The following is a 24,053-nucleotide window of genomic DNA, read 5'->3' as shown; positions in this document are numbered from 1 at the left end:
ACATTTCAGGTTTATATAGCAGCACCGCTGAATTGTTGCTGTTTAATTTTAGCTATCGTCAGCGTAAAGTTTAGGCTAAAAACAGTAATATCTTTTCATGTTTTCGTGTAGAAGCAACATGTGTCAGGCCCAAACTTGGAGAGTAGTGAACTACACTAAAGTTCTCTTTTATTTTATTTTGGTGATATATAATCAATTTAATAGGCGTAGATGGAAGATTTGTCAGAGCAATTAATTGTTTATGGTCGAGGTTCGAAATTCGCCCCATATTGGTGTATAGCCGAAAGCCTCTCATTTCTTATACAATGCCTGCCAGAATTTCTTGAAACTCCAAACATCTTAAACCTTGTTTTATTTTCCCGAACGTTGTTACTTGGGCGCTATCTTTCCCCAAAACCAAAGGTGATTGTTTAAGCACACACGTCACATTAGTTTTTGAAGGCCACCTGCTTTGTAAGCGTCTGAGATATACGGATGCTATTGTTGCGGGTCATTCTCCAATATGTGAAATAAACAGGAACCAAATCAATACATGGATCTACATTGAGTTTTCTGGCCTGTTTTTCACTCTTTATCATTCTACTGTGACAGAATTATCTCTTTTTCAGGTTTCAAGATTCACAGGTTTGACAAACTTAAAGGCAATGCGATATGAACCAGAATCAGGTCACTTGTTACATCCAATGTTTCAAAATCTTTGCGGAGAACCCTTCTAGGCCATCCATCATACAAAGATACGGATTGGCGCGCTTTATGACGTCACGTCAGGATTCTCTGCTGCGTTTTGAAAACGTGCGTATGCGTCCCCGGCTACCTTTACGTACTGGAGATAAAAAAGTCATAATAGAAACATTAAATGTGTGATATTATTTTATCACGGTTTTTGAACCGATATTGTATTTTCAGGTATTTTCTTGCTTGTAACGTAAAGTATTTCAAAGGTTTTTAACGAATCGAGTTCAGCTAGATACATGTATAAACCAAGATGCGGTAGATTGCCCTTATTTAGCGATAACTATCGACAAAGGTTTCCTCCAAAAGAATAGTGCAGTCAACAACCAGACCTAGCGTATAACCCTTTGTATTCTTGGTAAAGTGAAACGTGAAGTTGTTTCTTCCAGCCCTTTGCCAAAATTATCTCTATCTTTCTTCCTGTCTTTTTATTACAATTGGCTGCTCAATTTTTATTATAAATGATGACTGCTCAAGTTTCAAAGTTAATATAAAAGGAGTATTGCCATAAAAACAAAATTGCATGTGATGTTCATCTGTCCTTGCTGCATCCCAATCTCTCATATCAATTTTTTCTGGTTTGCCAGGGTTTTCTCATTTGACTGCTATACTGAATTGGAATTTTACCTCAATTCACATGTGCCTGTTTTTGCTTTTTATTGCACCAAAATTACCAGGGGATAGAAGCAGTATTTTTGCTGTCAGATTAATTTGTCACGTAGAAGTAGATTTTGTACGAAGGGTAATATAGGGGATTTACCAAGTTAGATACAGATTAATGCTAACGAATGAATCATCATTGTAACGGGGGAGTTTTCTGGTGAATCGAGCCAAAGTTATGCATATAGAACATAATACGCTCGCCTTTTTGTCGATGAACCTGTTCAGTAAAGCGAGGTCAGGGTTATCTATTTTTGTGTCAGCAGAGGACGAAACGCCATTTTACCCAAAGACGTCAAAACAAATCTTCCCCTCAAATCTTAACTTGAGGTAAAACGAGGTCTGAGCTAAGAAGAGACCCATCCAAACACGGCTGAACAATAAGGTGTTACCCGACCATGTCAAAATTGAGGTTCTGCCTTGGTTATGAGCAGAAAAGTCTGTAAATATCTACATTTAATCAATAGACTATGACTTTGTTTGCCTCTGTCAAGAATGATATTTTCTCTTGACATGCTAAAAACCCCGATGTTTCTGAAGCACCAACTCATATGGCATCGCATCAGAACCAGATGGCTTTTTTCGCCTATACCCCCCTTCCACCCCCCTATCCCCAACCAATAGCTATGCATTTCAGTAAAAAGGTTGTTATCTTGAGTAAACTTACATTTTGAGTAGCTTTAATACGTTGTTTTGATTTTATTTAGTTTTTAATTACGCTCAGTCGTGAATTAAATTCACTGTTCTTTTAGCGTACAGTTCTATGTACGATAACAGCGGCTTTTCTTGTAGCATTGGCCCGTGTAATCAGAGATCAAAACTATAAAACTTGCTGGTGTTGAAGGTCGCATAGGAGTTAGTTTTTTAAAAATTCCAGAGCTTTTGTTTTTGAATCATGATTTAGGGATACCAAGTATTTAATGCGAGTAAAAAAGTTGAAAAAATATTGATAAAGTTTTTCGTCGATTTGGCAGATTTACGAAACTTCAAATTTTAATATCGACCCAATTTCATATTGACAATTTAATATCAGCTTTTGTTTCAGTAAATATGCAGATTTTGGTCTCTGTCCACTGGTTAAAGATATGTCCTGTATAAGATACCTTTTGCTTATTTATTGACTTTAGCCTCTAACGTTTACTTGTAATTTTAATTAGTTGTTGACGTCATCGTACTTTTCACCTCTCTTACCACTGTGATTTTAAGCACTGCAGGGGCAAATCTTGTAAATTCAAAACCTCTGGTATTTCTATCTTAGTGGATTTTAAATAACAACAGGTATAATGAAACATGTCATTTTCTCGTGTAATACCTTTGATGTGTGCTTTAAAATCATAGTTAGTTTGTCCGAGCATCGAATACTTGCCACAACTCCTAACATATTTTATTAAGATAAAATTTTAGAACCGAGTGTTTCAGGAGATGTCAGCTTTTTAATACTTGTATCGATTTAAGAAAATATGATAGACTCGTACTTCGCAAACATAGGTCAAAAAGACCTCCAGATGTAAATAATGAATTCTCTGATACTTTCACAACGTAACATAAAAGGACCAAAAGATTAAAGAATGTTAGCTTGATCCCGGGATAACGTATAATTGTTGGATAAATTCAAAACATCGGTGAGAAATAAATTTAAAATAAAACTTTTTTCATTTAGAAATAAAACGTCAGGATAAGGATTCGAGATCATGTTTCGGAATCTAGCAGTTTTGGAAGCCGCCATTGTGTAGACAGAAGGAGTTCGTTTTCTCTCTTTGACTCCAGAGGTAATTTTGCCATAGGCACGCAGCACTGATTGGACAACTTTGCCGGTCATGGGCGTAGGTTTTTCTGATTGGCCTATTTCGATTCACAAATGGGTATATTTTTTCCATAGTGTTCTTTCGGACCCTTACTCTGAAGTTGGAGTGTCAGTTGAAAACCTTTAAGTAGTATGTTGTGAAATGTTTGCTTTTTTCAAAGCCATTTTCAAGTTCTGTACAGCCAAAAAAATTTCACATTTCATTATCTGTCCGCTTAATTTAAACGCAAGCTGTACATGTCACAACTTCCTCTAATCTTAAAGGCTCTTGATCAAGACGCTTCTTTGCAGAGCCTAAAATAAGAAATTTTTACAGATCCAAATTTTTTAAAAAAATTGGGCGTGGTACTTTGCTGGGATTGGCATCATGGGGATGGCAAATATAGAAACTGCCACCACAGTGCAAATAGCATGTCCTAATTGGGCAAATTCTTAAATTAATAAAGTATAAGTAGCAAAAGCTGATTCTTTACAATATATGGATTGGGTTGCTAAGAAAATTAGCTACATATAGTGATGTCTTAATTTGTGAGCACAAAGTTATCGAAAGGAAACACTTACATGGTTTGTTCGGATCTCTGTCATAGTTGTTTTTCATTTCCTTTCACCTTCAATGGAGCCATATCTTTGCAGCTTTTCTCGGAACTCGGAATTTGCGAGATCAAGCATATTAATTGCAATATTTATCTATTTCTTAAGTTTTTCTGGAGCTATGCTGCTTTGTCCACTTGTTTTTATCTTGTTGTAGGTGGGAATCAGCCTCTCTGCATTGACAGAGTTAAGGATTGCTGCGAGAACCCCAGCCATCGTCCTGTCTGGTAGAATTCCTCTGAGAACAAGTCTCAGATCTCTGCGATCTTAGTTGTTTATTTCTCAAAATTTAGTGCATGATTGAATGAAATATTTTGTCCGGGACAAAAGCTGGGTGAAGCTTTCTTAAGTCTGTTTTACTTATGGAAAGTTCTTACCTGTATTCAGCCCATCAAATTCTTTGCCATCAAATGTGTTCTTCATCTTCACAAAGTTTTGATACTATAAACGAAAACCTCGTTACAGATGGCAAATAAACTCTTCTCTCGCTGATGTACAAATTGTGCTTGTTTTATTTTATTCTCTTTTCACCCAGTTTGAACGTATGATCTTTACCCCCATCTTATTTGTAATGCAGAAACCACGCACCAGATCTCAATTTTGGAATTATGCCAAATTTGTCATAAGATTGTGCAAAAATTATGCTAGATTTCAAATCAAAGCAACCCTGCTCGAGAAAGAGGCTAATGCATGCTCAGAATATCAGAAGTGGCCAGAGTTGCACTTTGGCCTTTTTGGCAACCCAGTGTACTCATTCTTCATAAACAAAAAGGCAATTTAGATCCATGGTTTGGTGGCCAAATTTCTCCGTTTTGGCAGTTTCTCAAAACCCCTTGGCCGTCATAAATTGATTGAGCCGAAGAAGCAAAACTTGGCTGAATTCTGGCAGCATGGTGCAAAAAACAACGATAATGCAAAGAAAACAAATGCAAAGGTTTTCTGCATAGAAAATATTCAAAACTTTTTAAAATAATCTCAAAATTGCAAACGATGAATGATGAAACAAAGTAAAAGATAACAGACGGTTTTAGATAAAAGCAAGCGAAAACTTTTGTAACCTACAAAGCAAATTTTTATTACGGTATCACTCCCAATAATTAGCAAAAATTTAGCTTTTTGTATACTGCGTTTAGCTGGCTGCATTTGGCTGCCAACTACAAAATATGTGGCTGCCAACCATTCAGAACAACTGGCAAAATCATGAGGGTGGAAAGTCACAATTTACTCCCATAAAGAAACCATAGATGCTGGTGTAAAGTGTTTGCATTTGGTAACGATAGACAATGGATCCATTAAAACAATGATTCTTTTAAATAATATCAGAATTATGCCAGAGTTATGCTAGATTCCAAATTATGCTAGATTTTATGCTCAGTGACGATTTTTGGCAAATCTTATTATTCTAATATTACGCTAGATCAGGTCACACTGGCACCAGCTCACAAGGGAGTGGTTGGAACGGGACTAGCAGGCTTGCCCCTAATTTTTTTTACTTTCACGACCTTTGAAACACCGGAAACCACTCCTTTCAGAAAATATTTGCTTTTTTCTGTCCTTATCATCTTAAACGATTTAAAGAAGATTTCAATTAACATAAAAATACAAAACCGAGTTAGATAAAATACAAATTTATCTTTGATCACACATGATAAAGCATCATCAAAAATAACAAAAACGTGTTCCCAGAAGAACTGCTACTAATGCGTTCGTTAGCGTAAACTTTCAAAACATTTTCTAACCTATTATTGCAAAAAAGTTGAGGAGGACTATAGACCCTGTCTTATAACATCCCCAATTGAATGTTCCTCCCAGCTTCCACCGAGAGGCTTATCATCGTTCAGTTGCTGTAGCCTTGAGAGGAATCTTTCCAATGTTTTTCCAATTCAAAACACCTTAGATGAATTGCTTTATAACTTTTTCTGACACCTACTGAAAGATCTCACATAAACCCCAAAATACATTACGGGCAGAAAATCATAACCTCGGTCTTGGTCTTTAAGCTCAGTGTCTTTTTTGAAGCAAGTCATAAAAGCAAACTTATTTGAGATGATGATGTCTTGAAGTTAAAGCTGTATACAGAGTCCATCTTACTTCAAAATAGCACACAACAATATCATGAAGCGCAATTGATTCTTCTCCGCATGTACTAAAGCTTCGAGCCCTGAAGTTTCTTAATTCTTCTTTATTGTCCATTGCTTATTTCTTTTCGCAATTTTCTTATAAAAAATGAGTGCAATACATAAGGCTGGGATTGGGCATTCACTTGAAATTGAAATTGAATTGAAAAATGTTCCCAATTCTTTCTTAAGCGTTATGATTGGTATTTTATGCTGCACTTTTAAGAACATGCATTGTTTACAAATCTACACTTTCTACAATTACAGTTCCACAATTTTAATTTACAATTCCACAAAGTGAGTCAGATCCACGCTTATTTTAGGCCCTGCTTCTTTTAATTATCAGAGTCAGGAAAACATTACGGTCGCACGGCCACTGGCCGGAGGAAGTTCCACGAAAACAATAGAAGTTCCTGTGACACATCCAAGCCACGCCCACTTTCTATTGCTTTGTGAGGAAGGTTTGTCTTCTGGGATGTTTTTGTCTGGAGGAAGGTTAACAACGTTTCTGGACTCTATGAATTGTAGTCGCAAAGCTTTTAATAGCATATAAAGAACTCATCCAACATTCCGCCCAACATCACCAACATCGTCATTATAGCAAGCTTTTAGACGTCCCATACAATACACTGAGCATGCGTGGGTAATTACGCAGAGAGTACATGGGGAAGGGAGTTACTAATTCAAATTCAAATTCATTTCATATTCAGCAACAGTTTACAAAATTATATGACAATAAAGCGATTAATATTGAAGTATAATTAGCAAACTACAATAGCATAAAAATTTTACAATATAGTTGACTAGGATGCTGGGAGGAACTGGGACTGTTTTCGAGCCCAACACCCTAAAACAAAAACTTTCTATAAACGTTACTAGAATTAAAACGTTACTAAGGCTAAAACAAATCAAAACTTTCTATGATTTAACCATAAGCAACGGATCTTTGCAACTCACACTTAAGTTTTTTCTTTTAGAAATGCAACCTGCATTTTGTTCTATTGAATGACATCGATTTTGTATGGAACAGAGTACCAGAGTACCTGCCAAATTGTGTGTCAGGTTTTTCGAACATCATTTTATCTGCCACATATCAATATCAATGTGTGTTTTCAGTAAGGACTTCGATAAAAAATTTGCATACTTAAATACATGTGAAATTGAAAGCAAAACCTAATAATTCTTGAAAAAGCCAAAGCGTCTTTTTCTTCAAAGAGAAGCTTTCGGCAGAAAGGTGATTTAATTCGTGGTATGCTAAAGTTGCCATGCCACTCGCCAATAGTTCTGTAATTTAGTGATCATGTGATTTCATTATGATGCTAAACTAAACAAACATTTCTGATTCCCTATGATAATTTCCTGTTAGCAAATTTGTCCAATCAAATTCTGTAAAATTTCATTCATAGCCAATCAGCGGTGGGATATGGTGCGTTGCTCATCAAATTTGCTGCAGCCATCTTTGTTTTGATTTGGAGCAGTGAAATTTTTAGGCGGATGGCATAATGAATTAAGACACTCAAAACGAAAGGAGTTTTTACTTTGGCTCAGAGTGGCATCTTGTTTGCTATAGAATAAGGAAATATGTCTTCGCCGTCGCCTGGGAAGCGTCGAATGGACACAGATGTTGTGAAGCTGTAAGTCAGAATGTGTTTTGCAAGCAGCTCCCATAGGCCTACTCAGATTCCTAAATGATGGTTCATTGTTCCAAATGACTTTGTGTGGCTTATGTGTTATTTTACTCATTGAAGTATTCTTTTCTTCACTTTAGGATTGAGAGCAATCACGAAGTAACAATTCTTGGTGGACTGAATGAGTTTTTTGTCAAATTTTTTGGGCCAAAAGGAAGTAAGTAGCTTATCTCGAGGTTCGTCGCCCAATTCTTTAGTGGTCAACAGTTTTGTTGACAGGTAGGCCGTACGGCTTCTACTAGTTGTTTTTGCTTCAAAGACTATGACCCTGAAATTTTCAGGGGTTTTCCCAATTGGAGTAAGCATGTTTAATCTAAAAGTAATTGTCGCCAAAACAATATGTGGGTTCAATGCTGTAAAATATCATGCCAAACTGCAATTAATAATGCGCAAGTTTTTATAAAGTCTATTCGAGTCCCCCTTTCTCGCCCGCTTACATGCCTTAAATATCTAACCCTACATGAAATTACTGTCTGATAAAGCAGGTCACTTGCCAAACACTTTTGTGTTGAACTTTCTTCTCGTTTAACATTAGAGTATCTTTAAAATGTCCTGTAGACAACAGGTGATTATTTTCAGGCTCCCAAAGCGCATAATTTTAACGTCCTTAACTTTTCACGAGAAGTATCACAACAACACAGTCAAGTTAGTCGCAATCCTGGACAACTTAGCTGGATTGTTTATTTGTAAAATTTTACAAGTTTCGTTTCAGTGTGAACGAGGATATATCAATTTTAGACTAACTACTTTTTTGATAAAACTTTGTTTGGTCTCATATTGTTCACAGAGCTTTCTAGAATTGAATACTAAGCTTGTTTAGGCGAAGAAAACACAGAAGGATCACACAACAACGAAACTTGATGTGTGCAAATAACTCGACTGGATGCTGGTCAACCATTGTTTTCTATTTTGAAAGCTAAAAACAAGCTAGATGAAATTAATCCCTGTCGATACCCATCGCTGTGGTTACACGTGACCCAAATCACAATGACATTACGAGGGAAACACCAATTTACATTTGAATTGAAGGCTGATTGAAAAACTTGTCTCAATATGAGATTGAATAGTAAGCTCCAATAGCAGGTTTTGTTTCTATTTTTTGAAAATGAGCAGCTTGACAGGCATCTAGTGAGACCAATTGAGTTTCTCAATAGAACGATGAAAGAATTGTTGTTGGATACAACCTGCATCAATTGCTGAGGACAGTGAAAAATGATCCTCACCAGAAAAAAACAATGCGCACATGAATTAAATTTGGAAAATTCTTTAATACCCCTCAGACTTGTTTGCTCCCAATCCTGTCTTTATGAATAACAAAAACTTGCTTTCTTAACAAGGATAGCTTTGTTGAGGCCGCCCATTTTTAATAACAGTTATAGTGTTAGTAGACCAAGAGGGTGCCTAATTATATGTACATTTAACTATTTCATTTGCAATATTCCAAAGAGGCTGGTTTTTTAGAGCCTTTTTAGAGTTATTGATAAGCATAGATCTATTTTTCATTAAGTCATAATCAACCATTTGAAAAGTCCTCAATATTCAACCTATAAACTAGTTTACATTATTTGGTATATAGAACAGGTTGCTGCCAGAAGTGTAAATTCAAAAAATGAAGAGGGGGGCTATAGAGCTTTTTCCATATTGTGTACAATATGAATATTTCAATTGTTTTCCTTTGCATGGCTCCTCAATATCAATTTCTTTACCTTTCCATTTTTTCTAGGGTTAAATCCTCTTCCAATGTTTACCTGTTACTTGGGTAGAAAAATCTTAATTTTAATAAATAATCTAAAGTAGTAGAATTTTGTTAGCATTTATTGAGTTTTCAGTTATCCAGATGACTATTCTAGTCACACATGAGTGAATATGTCAGAAGTATTATCAGTTCAATCAAAGATTTTATCCTGGCAGAAATTAGCCACAATATTTAAGAATTACCCAGAAAAGAGGAGGGGGGAACAGCCCCCTTCAAAAAAGTAGAAGGGGCTGAGTCCACTGCAAAACGTAGAAGGTGGCTGACCCCCCTAACCCCCCTTGTTCCACAGCCCTGGCTGCTACTCTGAGTTTCATGCTTAATGTTATCATCAGGCAACTGCTCTAGTTTATACTGCTAAGTTAGAAATATGTTACACAAAACATACATTAACTATGTATGTTCCAGAAAAATATGGTTTCAGTTGAAATGCTCAGAAATAGCTCAACAGTTGAAAGGAATATAGTGAATAGTTCCGACTCAGAAAAATAACTTTAAAGTCAATACAAAGCAGTTTGTTTCTTCGAGGAGTTAGTCCATGTGCAAACAAAGGAGCATCAGTCTATATTGCTGTATGTCCGTTGGGGGACAAGGTGCTTGATTGATCACCTCTGGAAACATGAATATATGGCATGTTAGAGCATCACCCAGCATCACTAATGAAATTTTCTGTACCCACACTCTTTAATTCACCGCTAATCAGTTATTTTTGTGATTATTTCAGCACCATATGAGGGTGGAGTTTGGAAAGTGAGAGTGGATTTACCAGATAAATACCCATTTAAATCTCCATCAATAGGTAAGTCAGCATTTCGTTTATGAAAAATAGAGGTTTTAGCCTTTACTTTAGAGACTTGATGTAGTTTGCAAGGAAAGAGATGATCCAATATTTTATTGATTATACTGAGAGAAAATGTGAGCCAGTTAGTAACAGGACAAGGGCAGGACACAAACCCATAACAGTGAAACTCTACCAAGTCAGTGTACTTACTAGTAACTGGGTGTTTTGTCAAAAGTATTCTTATTACTAATTTTGATAATGGATAAACACCCCTGTAGAGCAAAACAAAGATTTTGTATTCACAATTTTTTAATGGAAAGGGGTCTCTGCCTAGTATGTTGTGAATGCAGTGCATGTATATATTAGGGTCTGAAAGTTTCATCATCGTTTAGAAGCTAAAATTAGGTAGAAAGTTGTACAGCCAGAACCATTTGTCAATTTGAAAGGCCTTAGAGAATTTATGTTTAAGATTCAATCTCTAAAAAATCTAGATGGCCAAACATTAAGTACCTTTCTGTTGTGCCAATGTGCATGTTTTTAGGGCAATTTCCTTATTGCTTTTGGTCATTCTTTGTAGCTTCAATATTACTGTCCGTTTTGTATGTTGGCTTTAGAAAGCATGCTATGTCATATAATCTTGATTTTATTTTTATTCCAGAAAGTAATCTGAAGTCTTTTGTTCATCTATCTTTGGATGATTCATCTATCTGTTTTTCCTAGGATTTGTAAACAAAATATTTCATCCGAACATAGATGAGGCGTAAGTTTGCAATAATATTTTTGTGATTAAGTATTCAACTTTAGAAAACAATAGATTAAATTGAATACTGTTTTTTTCTGGTAAGCAGCAGTGAAGTGTGATCGAGAATTACAATAAAGAAGAACTTTCTATCCTGCAGTTCCTACCATTTGTGGTTGCCACTGTTTTTCATACAATAGGAATCAAAACATTTCTCAGTTTATTTGACAATGTAAATTTATGCTTGCAAAAAGATTATTGAAGAAAATTTTTCAAGCTTCTTCTTATTGTGCGTTATTGGTCAATTAGTGCACGCTGCAACACATCTGATGCTACATTCTATTTGGGAATTTCAATTTTTGCATATATAGGCATGGCCATGGTAACATGACTGTGTATGAAGCATAACCTACCCCCTCCTATTAATGTGGTTGTTTTCTATTGAGTTAAGTATTTTATGTCTCCTCTGGGAGTTATGTCTTGTTAGGCACTGCAGTATACACCTGTCTTTCTGTGGTAATGCTAAAAAAGCAGTGAATATAGGAAGTGCTGAAATGTGCAAGAAGGAAGGAACGTAGGATGTGTTGCCACCAGATTCTGTGGATCTTTCCATGAGTGAAAAATATGAAAAATAATCAGGAACAAAGAAACATGAAGGGGAGAATCCAAGGAAATGAAATTTAGTTTTAAAGTATATTTCATTGAATAATTACTAAGTTTAATAAATTTAATAAGTTTTTTTTTATTTTAAAATTATGTTTCGTCATTACATTGGATTCTGGTTGTTGTGTCTCTTTGTTCCCAACTATTTTTAGTGCTGAAATGTTGCAAGATATGTGACCATCATCACCCCTCCCCTTGAGGTCAATGCTGGGTGACATGGTTACAGAATAATTAGGGATCCACACAGACTCAACTACCCTTGTAACAGCATTGATTTGGAAGGAGAGGGTGGAAAATATGTAACTAGAGCTATTTTTTGCCGCTTTCTTTCAATTTATTAGTTAATTTGCCAAGATTTTAGCTTAAACATAACATTCAAGTTTGAATGAAAGAAGTCTGACTCTCTATATTTCAAATTATATTTAGGTAACCTGGTACCTTTAATGTGTTTATAAACCATAATTAAAAACACACATACACAATCGAAAATGAGCAGGATAATCATTGAAAAGAACACTGACAAAATCTGATCCATTCAGAAAAACTATGTGCAATCATCACAAATACAAAGTATGCCAACTGGATGCAGGTGTAAACTGTAAGAGTAGAGACGTTATCTACCAAATGAAATGTCAAGGGTGTACCAAACAAGAAAATAATGGTGGGTTGTTTATTAGTAAAGCAGTGAGAAGCATAGGAAAAAGAATAAACAAACATTTAACTAAACATGAGGCAAGCGACAAAACCTCAATTTTCCACAAGCACATAGAAGAAAAACACCACGGCAAAAGACAAAATATACAATTAAAAATACTTTACTCTTGTGGCAACGATGCAATGCTTAGGCAGATAACAGAGGCTGTATTTACTAAAAAATCAAAACCAGAGCTAAACAGCAAGGAAGAATGGGGCAATTAAAATGATCTACTTGACAAATGTATAAAGTTCGACGCAACAAATCAATCAAACCAAAACACAACAACCTTTAGAATAATGCAAGAAAAAGGAAGGCAGCGGCAGCAAAAATTCTAAGAAAAAATATCCGATCGTGTATGTGTGTTTTTAATTATTTTTTATAAACACATTAAAGGTTCCAAGTTATGTAAAATATAATTTGTCATACACAACCTTGGCCCAAAAAGCCAGTGACCGAAAACATGATATCTCTATATTTCACCAGCTTATTTTGGCTACTATTTCCTTTGCAGTTCTGGTACTGTTTGTCTGGATGTAATTAATCAGGCATGGACAGCACTTTACGGTAATGTCCTTAAATTTTGTTATCACTTGAAAGATTTAGTCGCTATTCATTAACATTTGTTTAAAACTTGTCTAGTTTGATGCTTAACACAAAAGGGTTAAAGCTACGCGGTTGATACCTTTTCAGGAAACCCTAGGGAACAGAATGACCAATGGCAAGGTGGCAGGCTTCAGTAAAAGCGCATTTAAAAAATGTTTCCCAGTGTCTAATTCTTTCCTAACTTTCATAAGTTTCTGCAGGTATCTTGAATTTGGCATTAGTAATTGTTTTACAATTTTTGTAAAATGTTGTAATGAGTAAGGTACTACAGTAAGAATTTCATATCTGATGTCAAGGGCCCTTTTATGAAAAGGCCACTTCTCTGGCAATCCTGTTGAGGAAACCATTTCCACAGAAGCAGAGACATAATGATTGGTGTGTATTCAGATGTCATTTGGTTTCATATATAAAGAATAGGAACATATATCAGTGATTGTAGACCAAGTGTAAGCAAGTAGCTAACTAACACAGAAAACGGTTTCCATAAAAAATTGCCATGCAAAGAGCACCCATTTGCCTGTAATTCACACCCTGCTTTCTGTTGTTGCCAAAATGTCATTAGCTATAGAATTTAGCTATACAACGTTTTATACTGTCTAGATGCCAAAAGAGAAGCCATTGAGCATGTTGTGGAAGCTGTAGCATCACAAATTCAGCATTTATACTTAGGTCCTCGAACAATGGAAAGAAAGCTATTGTGGGAATCAAAGCTATTTATTCAATGAAATTTTCCCTTTTAAGCAAAGATGCTCAATCAGTGCTTTGCATTTACATGTTTAGTCAATGCAACAATGACAAAATGGACTTGTATAACAAGCTTCTGCTGCTGTGTATATTTTTATCCATGCATTCACAGTCTCTGTGCTTAATTATTTAAGCAGCAGTGTACATAGAGATTAAAAATGAGCACAAAGGTGTTATGGATTTGCTTATAAAGAAAGTATTGATATAGCTGGCTGCACCAATGTTTGCTATTATCAGTAGTCACTGTCTAAGAACATTGGCTCTGTCAGATGCTAGATGTCTATAGAAACATAGGGACTCGTGTTCTATGAAACATAATGTGATAAGAGTTCTGATAATCATTTGTAAACTATTAATGGTCTGTCACTTATTCTTCAATATTGGCAACTTGTCTAGCATCTTTGCTCTTTGCTCGTTAACTTACAAGCATGCCAAAATAATTCTAAATGATTTTTTTTCTAGATCTAAATAATGTGTTTGAATCCTTTCTGCCGCAATTACTGTCATATCCAAATCCTGTTGACCCCCTAAATGGCGATGCAGCAGCTCTGTTTTTACATAGACCAGAAGATTACAAAGCAAAAATTAGAGGTATTTCAATATTTATATTATTCTCATGTCATTTATATGCTTTTGGCTGTAATATTCATGCCATAAGATAAGAAAAATATGACGAAATTCTCCTACTGTCCTCGACCAGAAATCTACTGAAATTCAAAACAATTCATTGTCTCCAGTCTCAAGTTTTCAGATATGAATTTTTCGTTAGAAGTATTTTGATTTAGAATTACTACCTTCAGAAATTTCGAACCGCCTCAAATAAAAGTGTAACTGAATGCCCATAGCAATGATAGTGGGTGAAGTTGGCCTTTACCAACACCGGAACTCTGTCATAGACTGATTAGAAGAAATGATATCACTCATTTTGCTTTGTTTTTTGCTACTTTTTATTTATACCGTTTTTGGTTAAGACCATATTCACACAGATATCCTAGCTAAACTTCCTTGCATGCAAATTCTATACGTTGTTCTAAATTCAGGCATTGAACCAGGACATAGGAATTCGAAATTTTCCCAATAAACAGAAGCTGGAGTGGCTTGCAGTGTGATTTTGCCATTCGTTAATTTGTTAGTTAATTTGGTAATGCCTATAGTAGTTATGTATTGAAGATTGCAATATTTCACCTTACTCTATGATTTTAAATGAATTGGCCTAGTTGAGCCTCGAATACGCTGCTTTAGCCAGACACCATATAATTTTATAAACATAAACATTTGTGGGAGATTTTAATTTGAATCTGCCGAAGAAATTTCCCTACCACAGTTTATTGTTTCGTAACTACATGGCACAAGCAGACAATTTGCTTCAAATTTGATTTACATAAAACATCGGCAGTAAATTCTAAAAAAGGAAAAGTTTAAAAACATGCACAATCGGTCATTTGCTGCACGTGTGCTGTATCGTCCCTTGCAGTTATAGTGAAGATCTAGATTGTTTCCGTTTCTATCTCATTTTATGGTATTTCTTTTCGAAATTAACTGCAGTTAACTCTGTCCAAAAGTCGAGCTCGTGTAATTCCAGCTTTTACCAATTCGAACTAAATTATCAGGTCTCTTGAGAATCCCCCAACAAACCCTTATAAAAACATCTATCATACGAATCACCATTATTCGAACTTTTTTAATTCGACAAATTTTTCCGGTCCCTTGAAGAAAACAACTTTTGTAGGTTGAGCCTGCTGCAAAGTGTAAAAAATAAGTAATAAGAAATAACTACTTCATTTCATTTTATTCCCCTAAAATTGATGTTATTGTAATATTTGGCTGGTGTATACAGGCCTTGAAAGAAAAATTTTCTTCCTGGCAGCAAAATGAAAAATTCAAGATTTCCTGCGAAGCTTCCAGAAAGTTTCCAGCCACTGAAATTGATATTTCAAGTTGCTTGATTTGTTTAAAAATTTGTCCTAAAAACAAACTGTCACACTAAAAATAACTAATTGTTGGTCCTGCAGTCTTGATCATAGCTATTCGGAACAGGAACAGAACGTGATAAAGCACGATACTCAAAGTTTGTTTTCAAGGTTAAAGAAAGTAGATCTGAAAATATATAATAACTTTGATTAAATTTCATATCAGTACTAGCAAACCAAATATTTTACAAGTATTGATATGTCGATACATCTTGCTCTGGGTTTCATGTTTGCTGACCATTTTTATCATCAAAGCTAGTAGTTCGTACAACATGTAAGAATACTATTTTATTTTTCAATGGTTAAAATATATGTTGTAAATCAGGGGTGGTGTTAGAGGCAAAGACTTAAGACCAAAACGCTTACATCCTATAAAGCAAGTGATGAAAAATGTATGCAAATGCCAGTAGGAGAATACGAATAATAATGGACACATCCACACAGGTTTTGGGGCATGCCGGACATTTTCCAGCCCTGGGTGTATAAGTGACTTCAGTCAATATTTGTTTGGGAGAGGAGACGATTAAGTTCGAGGAATCTTGGCCTAGCCCTGTGTCGTATAGTCAATAGGATACGTATATTAAGCGATTATATTTTCAACTGTTGCGCAAGTTGAAATGACATGGGTAGAGGCTGGAAAACGGAAATTTAGGGACAACGGAGGCAAAATCTAGGAACTTTTGAAATGCTCATATAAATCGTATATTTTGTAACTCGAACATTTTTACGATCACTAAGAGAATTTGACTGCACACAAGAAAAAAGAAAAAAGAGCCATTGAAACCTTGTTTCACTTGATGCTGAATTATTTTTAAAATGTCCAACCTTCACATCCTCTTATTTCCTTTTCAAGTCCTCAATATGATGATGACCACCAATCACATCCATAACCAGCCTGGATAACAATATTTATTATAATCAGCGACATAAATCAATGTTAAATCGTTTATCGTTGTTACATCATCATCATCATCGTCGTTGTCGTCATAACACGTTTTATTCTTTATGATTATTATGATCACATTATCATTATTATCATCGTAATGATCATCATCAAGATCATTGTGAACATCACTGTGATCGTCATAATCATAAACATTTCGTCAGCAAGAAATATCAAAATTTTTATGATCTGCAGTTATCATTTTATTCAGAAGTCGTGATTCTTAACGGAAAACCAGTATTTGTTTTTCAAGTTCTCTTCGTTCTTTCATTTTACCTTTCAGTGGTATCCCTCTAGTGTCTTTCTTTTCTCCTATATGTGATTTTTATCCCATTGTTTCTTTTCTTCTTTCTTGTTGTTTTATTTGTGATAGTTTTGTCCATCACGTTATAATATGCTGCTGTTTTTTGTAAGCATCCTACCTGCTTTGGAAAGAACCTTCCCTTCTGCGATAAAATTTTTCGCAAGCCTGCCAAGAAATGTATCTTAAATATTCGGCGTTCCTTTTCAAAAATGTTTCCCACTTTATAAAAGTGTCTTTTTAATCATAAAAATGTCATATCTATGATGTGTTGTCTTTTGCTATATCAAATGTTTCTTTCCTTTCAGAGTATGTCAGACGCTACGCTTCCGTGGATGTTATGAACGAAAACGAGGATAATATGTCAACTTCAAGTGAAAGCTCATTAAGTGACTTTAGCGAGGACGAGGCTCAAGATATGGAACTTTGATGTTGGTATGGTGTAATTATAAATTATATTTTATACGGCAGCTGATAGGCCAGTTCTTGTATAGGTTTATTTGTTGGTTTTTATTGAAACTACATATGTTAGTTAGAAAATGACGAAGAAAGTGTTGCCTCGCTCTTGTCTTTTGCCGATTTGCTTTTGACATAACCAAGCTAGATTTCCAGGCCTTTCCGTAACAACTCCAAAGTCAAAAGCATAGGACGTATATACGAGTCTTGTGGAAATCCCAATTAATCGTTACACGATTAAGTATTTTAGACCTTTAGAATTGGCTATAACCTTCTCATTTCTAGGCTACTTTTTCTGTTTTCATTTCACAAATATCTCACAATCTTTACGTTTAATCCTTTTCCGATGCAGCTAGCGTCCTCTTTTTCCACCTGAGGCAACCTTAAATTTTCTTCACCGTTTTCAGCTTTATGAGTGATACATGTTTGATCGTGTTGCTACACCAATGCTCATCAAACTGAACCGCTAATTCACTTTTCCTTTCTTAAAAAACAGTTTTCTAGGCTAGTTTTGTTGAAGTGTTTTTTGGCTTCGTGTGAAATTAATTATTCTTTTTGTACCTCATATCAGGGATAATTCCTTGCATTTGCTTTTCCTGGTGATTTTGTAAATGTCCCTGTGACATCTGCTCTTGTTTCGAGGTTATGTTATGGTTGATTACAAATTTATGTATTGTAAGGATATCATCTATGTATGAATTGAAAATCGTTAGAAAACCCGAACATAAACCAACTGTAAATATGTTGTTGACATAAACCGGTCTGTTTTATGTAACATTCCAAATTAGCCCGCGCAATCTAAAAAGTTTTTCCCCTTCTGTCTGTAAAGAGCACACTTAGTCAATTGTTATGTTTATAAGTAGGCTTCCGCAGCTGTCTCAATTTTCTTGAACCAAAGACGACCCCAACTGAGCGTATCAATGCGAACTGCTAGAGCCGTTGCTTTTGATTAAAATTTTATCGTCTTGCGTTGGCTTCATATGTTTAAATGTACTTTACGCTGGCTCCTTGCCTGCGAATATTTCGAATAGTTGCAGGTGTGGTCTTGCGTAACTGCCTTTTCGACTTCAGAATCTCACGATTAGTTTGGTCACGAATGGTAAAAGTTTCAACGTTTCTTTTATCAGAGGCAAATAAAATCGACGCCCTTGAGATTGATAAACTACGAGGAAAGCCTTTTAAGCAAAATAATTCAACTCTTCTCTATGCTTCTGAGGAAGGTCGTGAAAATTGAACTCCTTGGCCTGAGGAAAGATGAAAATTTTCTGGATTTTTTTTCTAATGACCATGATGCAGCCTCGATACAAGTTTCCATCCTCTTTCTGAGTTTTCTCGGCCTAGCATTTTTTATAGAGGATTTGAAGAACGGCAACTGTTCTGTCCTTCTTACGCCCTTCGTATTTGTTGTCGACCAGGGCAGTATGAGGCTTTAATGTAACCCTTTTGTTGGCTAACGGAGCTAATCTTTCCTAAGTTATTGGCGGGTTTCAATTTATTCATTAGATATTGTGAGCGTTTCCTGATTTAGGGACATTTGATAAGAAATGTGACAGGTAAACCATGCAAGAAAAAGTTGAGTGTGCATAGAAAGAAAGACTGAAAATTTAACAAAGAAGCCAGCGACTTGACCCCTTTTTATTCCTCGACTTTTCAAGCCCTACTGAATATGTCAACATTAGTAGTTATGAAAATTTCGCAGTGATATTGGCCAATGCTGGTCTTCCAGTTTTTTTCAAAGTTTGACTACATTTACTGTATATTCTTATTTATAACCGGTTTACATATTAGATGTTTTGCTATGGCTCGTTGCTTGTAGTACGCCCAAGCTGCCATGCCCAGTTTAGCATTCTCATGTTTATGATATTAAATTTAAGTTAGAGAGAAATATGCAAATTTATGCGCATGTGTAATCGATCTTGTAAACGTTATATGATATTTGATGATAGAATTAGTTAATTGAGCTGTCGTGACATCTTTTTGTGCTTCCTGCATTGGTATTTTTGTTCTACCTGAATTAGGATTTTCCTTTCATATTAGTCGCCCTCCAACCTAGTCCAAAACGAAATCTTAATCGTTCAAAGAATATATGGGATTGATTAAAAAATTTTTGGCGTGTTTTTAATTTATTTGTTTGTTTCAAATATTTGTTTGAAACGCAAGAAATCAGACAGACGACATTTGGCAGTCTTTACTTTGTCTCCTTCAATACGTAGGTCGAGTACTGTTTCTTATCTGTTCTATAATCAATCGGTTTTTTCTTCAATACTTTCGACAGCAGCATTGTTTATCTAGCTTTGCGACATTGGAAGACAACTTGCTGCTCTCGTGCCGATCAATAATAAAATTAAGGTAATTAGCAAGCGTTTGGTTCAACTGAGCTGTATTTCAGATTAATAAGAGGTAAGAGAGACTGGGATCAGCAAAATTGTGAAATGAAGAGTTGGACACCTTACCATTGATAGTTGAGAAGGCCAGACAGTAATAGGCCTAAAAATGATCCCTGGGATACCCCGATCTAGATTCTTGTTGATTTGTGCCAGCTTTATTTCACATGAAAAGGTTTTTCGATTGAAAATTGTTGGTTGCTTCTTTTATTTAAAAAGCCGGATTGCCCATAGGCTAGAAGAATGCTAGTGCGGTAACAAGAAAGACTGTCATTTACGTAGCCAAACGCTAGAGTGAATGTCATTGAAAACATAATAATTATTTTCACCGAATCCAGACTAGGCCTTGCTTTCATTACTTTATGGGGGGGCGGGGGGAGTTTTCAAGGAATGGCCTATTGGCTGATGATAGAATAAACACTTTTCTGTATACTTTATGCAGCTGGTTTAGTTAAAGTGTTTCGCAGTGGGAAAATCTTTTCGATAAGCAGATTTTTCATTTTTATCGCCTTCTTTGTCGTTCGGTTCAAACCTCGCAATCAGGAAAACGGCCTTTTTAGAGATGTATAAAACAAGATAGCAATAGAATTCTGTATGAAAGGCAAAACCGGTTTTAAAAGGAAGCTTTGAGCAGCGTCAACGCCACAGCATATGGTAACAGTTATAACAGCTCTGAAGAGGCCTTAACGTTAATTTTCGAAGTTGCGTTTGATAAAAATCTACCCGAAAAGTTTTACTTTCCTTGCTAAAAGTTTACCATTCTGCAAACGTAAATTCGCCATCTGCAAAATCAGGAAATATGAAAAAGCAGAGGCAGCAGACTTTTGCCATGTTTCAGCTCCAGGTGGGTTCTGGAAACGTTTACCGTATTTCCTTTAAAGAACGCCGCGGCGTTTTATAAAAAATCCAAATTATGGATGCGGCGTTAAATAGAGGGCGGCGTTTGTCAGAGGGCGGCGTTTCATACATAATGAAATTTTTTGTCAAATGAAAAATGACAAGAGAAGTTTGATGAAAGAATATAGAAACAGACTTTAAACAATGGTTTCTTTTTCCAAAAAAACAGGTTATAAGGATTGTGTGAAGAATTTTTTAAAAGTTCACAAAAAATTTTTTTAACTTTATGGAAATGTTAAAGAATGTAAATATTTCTGTATCCGTCAGAGTCTCAATGACATAACAATTCGTTACTTCATGTTTGTTGTGTTTTCTAATGAACGCTGCTTTTCAAGACGCGGCGTTCATTAGAGGAAATACGGTATGCGTAAATTTTGAAGGATGGTTTTCATAGAAAAGAGGCCTAGAGGCATTCATTCATTCATTCATTCATTTTTCATTCATTCATTCGTTCATTCATTCATTCATTCATTCGTTCGTTCATTCATTCATTCATTCATTTATTCATTCATTCATTCATCCATTCATTCATTCTTTCTTTATTCACGGTAGCCCCGTCGGCAAAGGTTGCTTTTCAGGGGTCCATTAGAAAAAAAATTGAAATCTACAATTCACAAATAAAATAATCCACAAACGAAAATAAATAATTTAATTACAACTCTAAAGTAAAGTTAAATCAAAACATAATTATCGTACAAGCTTTAAAGTCGGAGTTTAAAAACATTTAAAGAGGGCGCTTGCTTAACCTCAGGTTCAAGGCTGTGTCACACATGTGCACCAGGATATGAGAATGATTTTTGCCCATTACTGGTTTTGAAAAGACGTATGCGTAAGTCAGTCTCAGAGTTTCTCAACTCGACAGTGCCCCGTGATGAGTTCTTTGAAAAGGTATTGGAGAGATGTGTTGGTGCAAGACTATTGAAGGATTTGTAAACGATCGTCGCTGTCTCTCGTTTCATGATTTCAGCGATATTTGGCCACTTTAACCTTTGTATAAGGGCAACAGCAGGTGCATCATAGCTACTGTTTGTTACAACTCTAGCAGCGCGATTTTGTAACCTCTGCATTCACCACAGCTCCCCCACACAGAGCAACAGTAGCGGAAATGCGCATCTACGATACCACTATATATTTGGCTAAGAATTTCTTGAGGTAGTATTTTCTTAGCATACTTTAAAAACCCAATGACATGAGAGACCTTAGCACGCAAGGATTTAGATTGGTCATCCCAAACAAGATGTTGATCGATCTGAATTCCCAAGTACTTAACTTTCTCAACAATCTCAATCTGTAAATCACCTTTACCAAAGGAGCGAAACTGAACTTTCCTTCAGAGATCTTGTTAAGATTAGTTCGAGATCCTAGCACCATAGCTTGAGTCCTAATAACATTTAAAGATAGTTTATTACCTCGAAGCCACTGCTTCAGGCAGTTCAAGTTTCTTTTTAGGTTATCGTATTTAGGATATCTTTTTAGGTTTATGATATGGTGGTATCGTACGCATACATGGTAACCTGACTATTTTGAAGAGAAAATGGCAGATCATTAATATATATCAAAAACAGAAGAGGACCAGGACAAGAGCCTTGTGGCACCTCACAATTAACATCTTCAAGCTTTGAAGACACCCCATTAACTTTGCAGAATTGCATTTTGTTATCCAGATAAGATGCAAACCAGGTATTCTCAAGACCTATGATGCCATACTTTGTCAGCTTTTGACAAAGTCGAACATGAAATTCTTCTTAAAAATCTATGAACACAATCGCTGTATACAGACCCTTATCCATATGAATATACCAATCGTTCGTACAGTTGAGCAGACAGGTGACAACAGAGTGCAGCGATCTAAACCCAGACTTTTTGGAAAAAAGAAGCCTGTTTTTGTCAAGGTAGTCGTAGAGTTGGTTGTAAATCAATTTTTCGAAAACCCTGGACAGAAACGGCAGCACTGAGGTCGGTCTGTAATTAGAACGATCATTTGTTTGACCACTTTTAAAAATAGTGGCCACTCTTGGAATTTTCCAACAATCTGGGAATACACCAGGTGCGATTGAAAGATTAATAATGTCACAAAGTGATTCAGCTATAACGGGTAGGCCTATTTTCAGAAAATAATTAGCAATACCCTCGAATTCAAAGCGTAGATTTTGTGGGTTTACCGAGTACTCATTCTCTAGAAGTGGATTAGATGTTTTAGGTATCTTGCCGCTAAAGGTATTGCCGATACTACAAAAAATTCATTCATTGATTCAGCAATACTTTCATTATCACAAATTTTCTTCCCATCAACCTGAAGTGCTGTGAGCTGGGTGGTTTTAGATTTCTTGTTAAGGACTGTATTGATCGTCTTCCAAGTGTTTTTTAAATCACCATTGTGCGAAGCAATTTTATTGCTGAAAAACTCTCGCTTCAAATCTGTATTCAGCTCATTAAGTTTATTCCGCATCTGCCTGTAAGCTTACATCAGGATATTGGATTTGGAGCGCATGGCCTTCTTTTTCAACCTGTCTCTAGTTGCAGACAATTGCTTCAAGGGACTAAACTTTTCTGAAACCAGCCTATTACGTACTGGTGCATGCTTTTGAAGTATCAATGAGAACATCTAGGGCATCGGGCATCGGATGCAAAACGTTTAATGGGGCGGCTTAGTACGGATCTTGCCTATATATTATTGCTTAACTGAGATAGAACTGCCTGAAAAGATACTGATACGGATAGCTGTAGCCCGCCCACCACATGCGTCTCCTACGCCTATGAAAAGAGGTGCAAAATATCAAATGCGATGGCCAATTTATAGTCAAAGAAAAACAAAACACTTGCTTAAATTTAGATATGAAATATACTTCTCTTGATTTCAGATATAGCATATACTATCCTATATCCCAATATCTCTCGATACGTGTTTGTTGTACACGGTTAAGTCCCTTTTTATCGCCCTTGTTTAAAGGGGGCTTAGAAGATATTCACGTATATCCTGTCACTTTAAACGATGTTACACGCAACTGGTACCGCATAGGGTTTCTACAGTATTACGGCAGTTACTTTAAAATGCATAAGTCTAGCCAACATTTTTGATAACTCTCATGATGCTATTGAAATCTTATAGCATATGGTTTTCATGAATGTTTATATAACTTTTCCAAGCGGCTTTTCTTCTTCTCTGAGGAACTCTTCCAGTGCATTTCTAGCTGGTATTGACGATGCAGTCGCATCGGCGTTTTTTAAATTGCAATATGCACACATTATGTGCCAATGAAGTGAGCGGACGAACTAAAAATTTTCTTATCCTAATAGCTGCTAAAGAAACATGCAAAGAAATAACTATCACGTTTAATAAAGCAAACAGTGCATAACAACAAATTGAGCATAAAGCTGACTGAAAATTCTGTCGACCAGCAGAGGAACGAGCAATCAAATCATGCAATGCCAAGGCTAAATGCAGAACATGGAAAATCGTTGGTTTGGTAGAAGGGGTCCTCTTCCACTCGATGCAGTTAAATTTGAGATTCCTAATGAATTCAACTGTT

At 35.8% G+C, this 24,053-nt stretch overlaps 2 protein-coding genes across 2 annotated transcripts in view; both read left to right on the top strand.

The window, feature by feature from the left end:
* Window positions 1–2,681, top strand: part of LOC135692862 (cadherin EGF LAG seven-pass G-type receptor 2) — a 45,448-nt gene extending 42,767 nt beyond the window's left edge. The window contains exon 35 of the mRNA XM_089113099.1: window positions 609–2,681. Within this exon, the coding sequence (XP_088969225.1) occupies window positions 609–630 (22 nt within the window). The 3' untranslated portion in view covers window positions 631–2,681. The remainder of the gene's footprint in view (window positions 1–608) is intronic.
* Window positions 2,682–7,340: 4,659 nt separating this feature from the next.
* LOC135692789 (ubiquitin-conjugating enzyme E2 H) lies at window positions 7,341–19,202 on the top strand. The gene is made up of 7 exons (XM_065211088.2): window positions 7,341–7,538; window positions 7,673–7,749; window positions 10,070–10,144; window positions 10,847–10,886; window positions 12,737–12,789; window positions 14,035–14,163; window positions 17,095–19,202. The coding sequence occupies exons 1-7, from the start codon at window positions 7,486–7,488 to the stop codon at window positions 17,214–17,216; spliced, it is 549 nt and encodes a 182-aa protein (XP_065067160.1). The 5' UTR covers window positions 7,341–7,485; the 3' UTR covers window positions 17,217–19,202.
* Window positions 19,203–24,053: the final 4,851 nt, after the last annotated feature.

Source organism: Rhopilema esculentum, chromosome 3 (assembly GCF_057945365.1).
Source record: "Rhopilema esculentum isolate cy_ngs chromosome 3, ASM5794536v1, whole genome shotgun sequence".
Taxonomy (NCBI): Eukaryota; Metazoa; Cnidaria; class Scyphozoa; order Rhizostomeae; family Rhizostomatidae; genus Rhopilema; species Rhopilema esculentum.
The sequence above is the reverse complement of the archived record's forward strand: the minus strand, read 5'-3'. Positions and strand labels throughout refer to the sequence as shown.

Bases quoted from the DNA above. Each gene is read 5' to 3' on its own strand.
- LOC135692789 (XM_065211088.2), top strand. From the start codon at position 7,486: ATGTCTTCGCCGTCGCCTGGGAAGCGTCGAATGGACACAGATGTTGTG. The intron at 7,539-7,672 runs GTAAGTCAGAAT...TCTTCACTTTAG, and splicing joins GACACAGATGTTGTGAAGCT to GATTGAGAGCAATCACGAAG. The intron at 10,887-12,736 runs GTAAGTTTGCAA...TTTCCTTTGCAG, and splicing joins CATCCGAACATAGATGAGGC to TTCTGGTACTGTTTGTCTGG.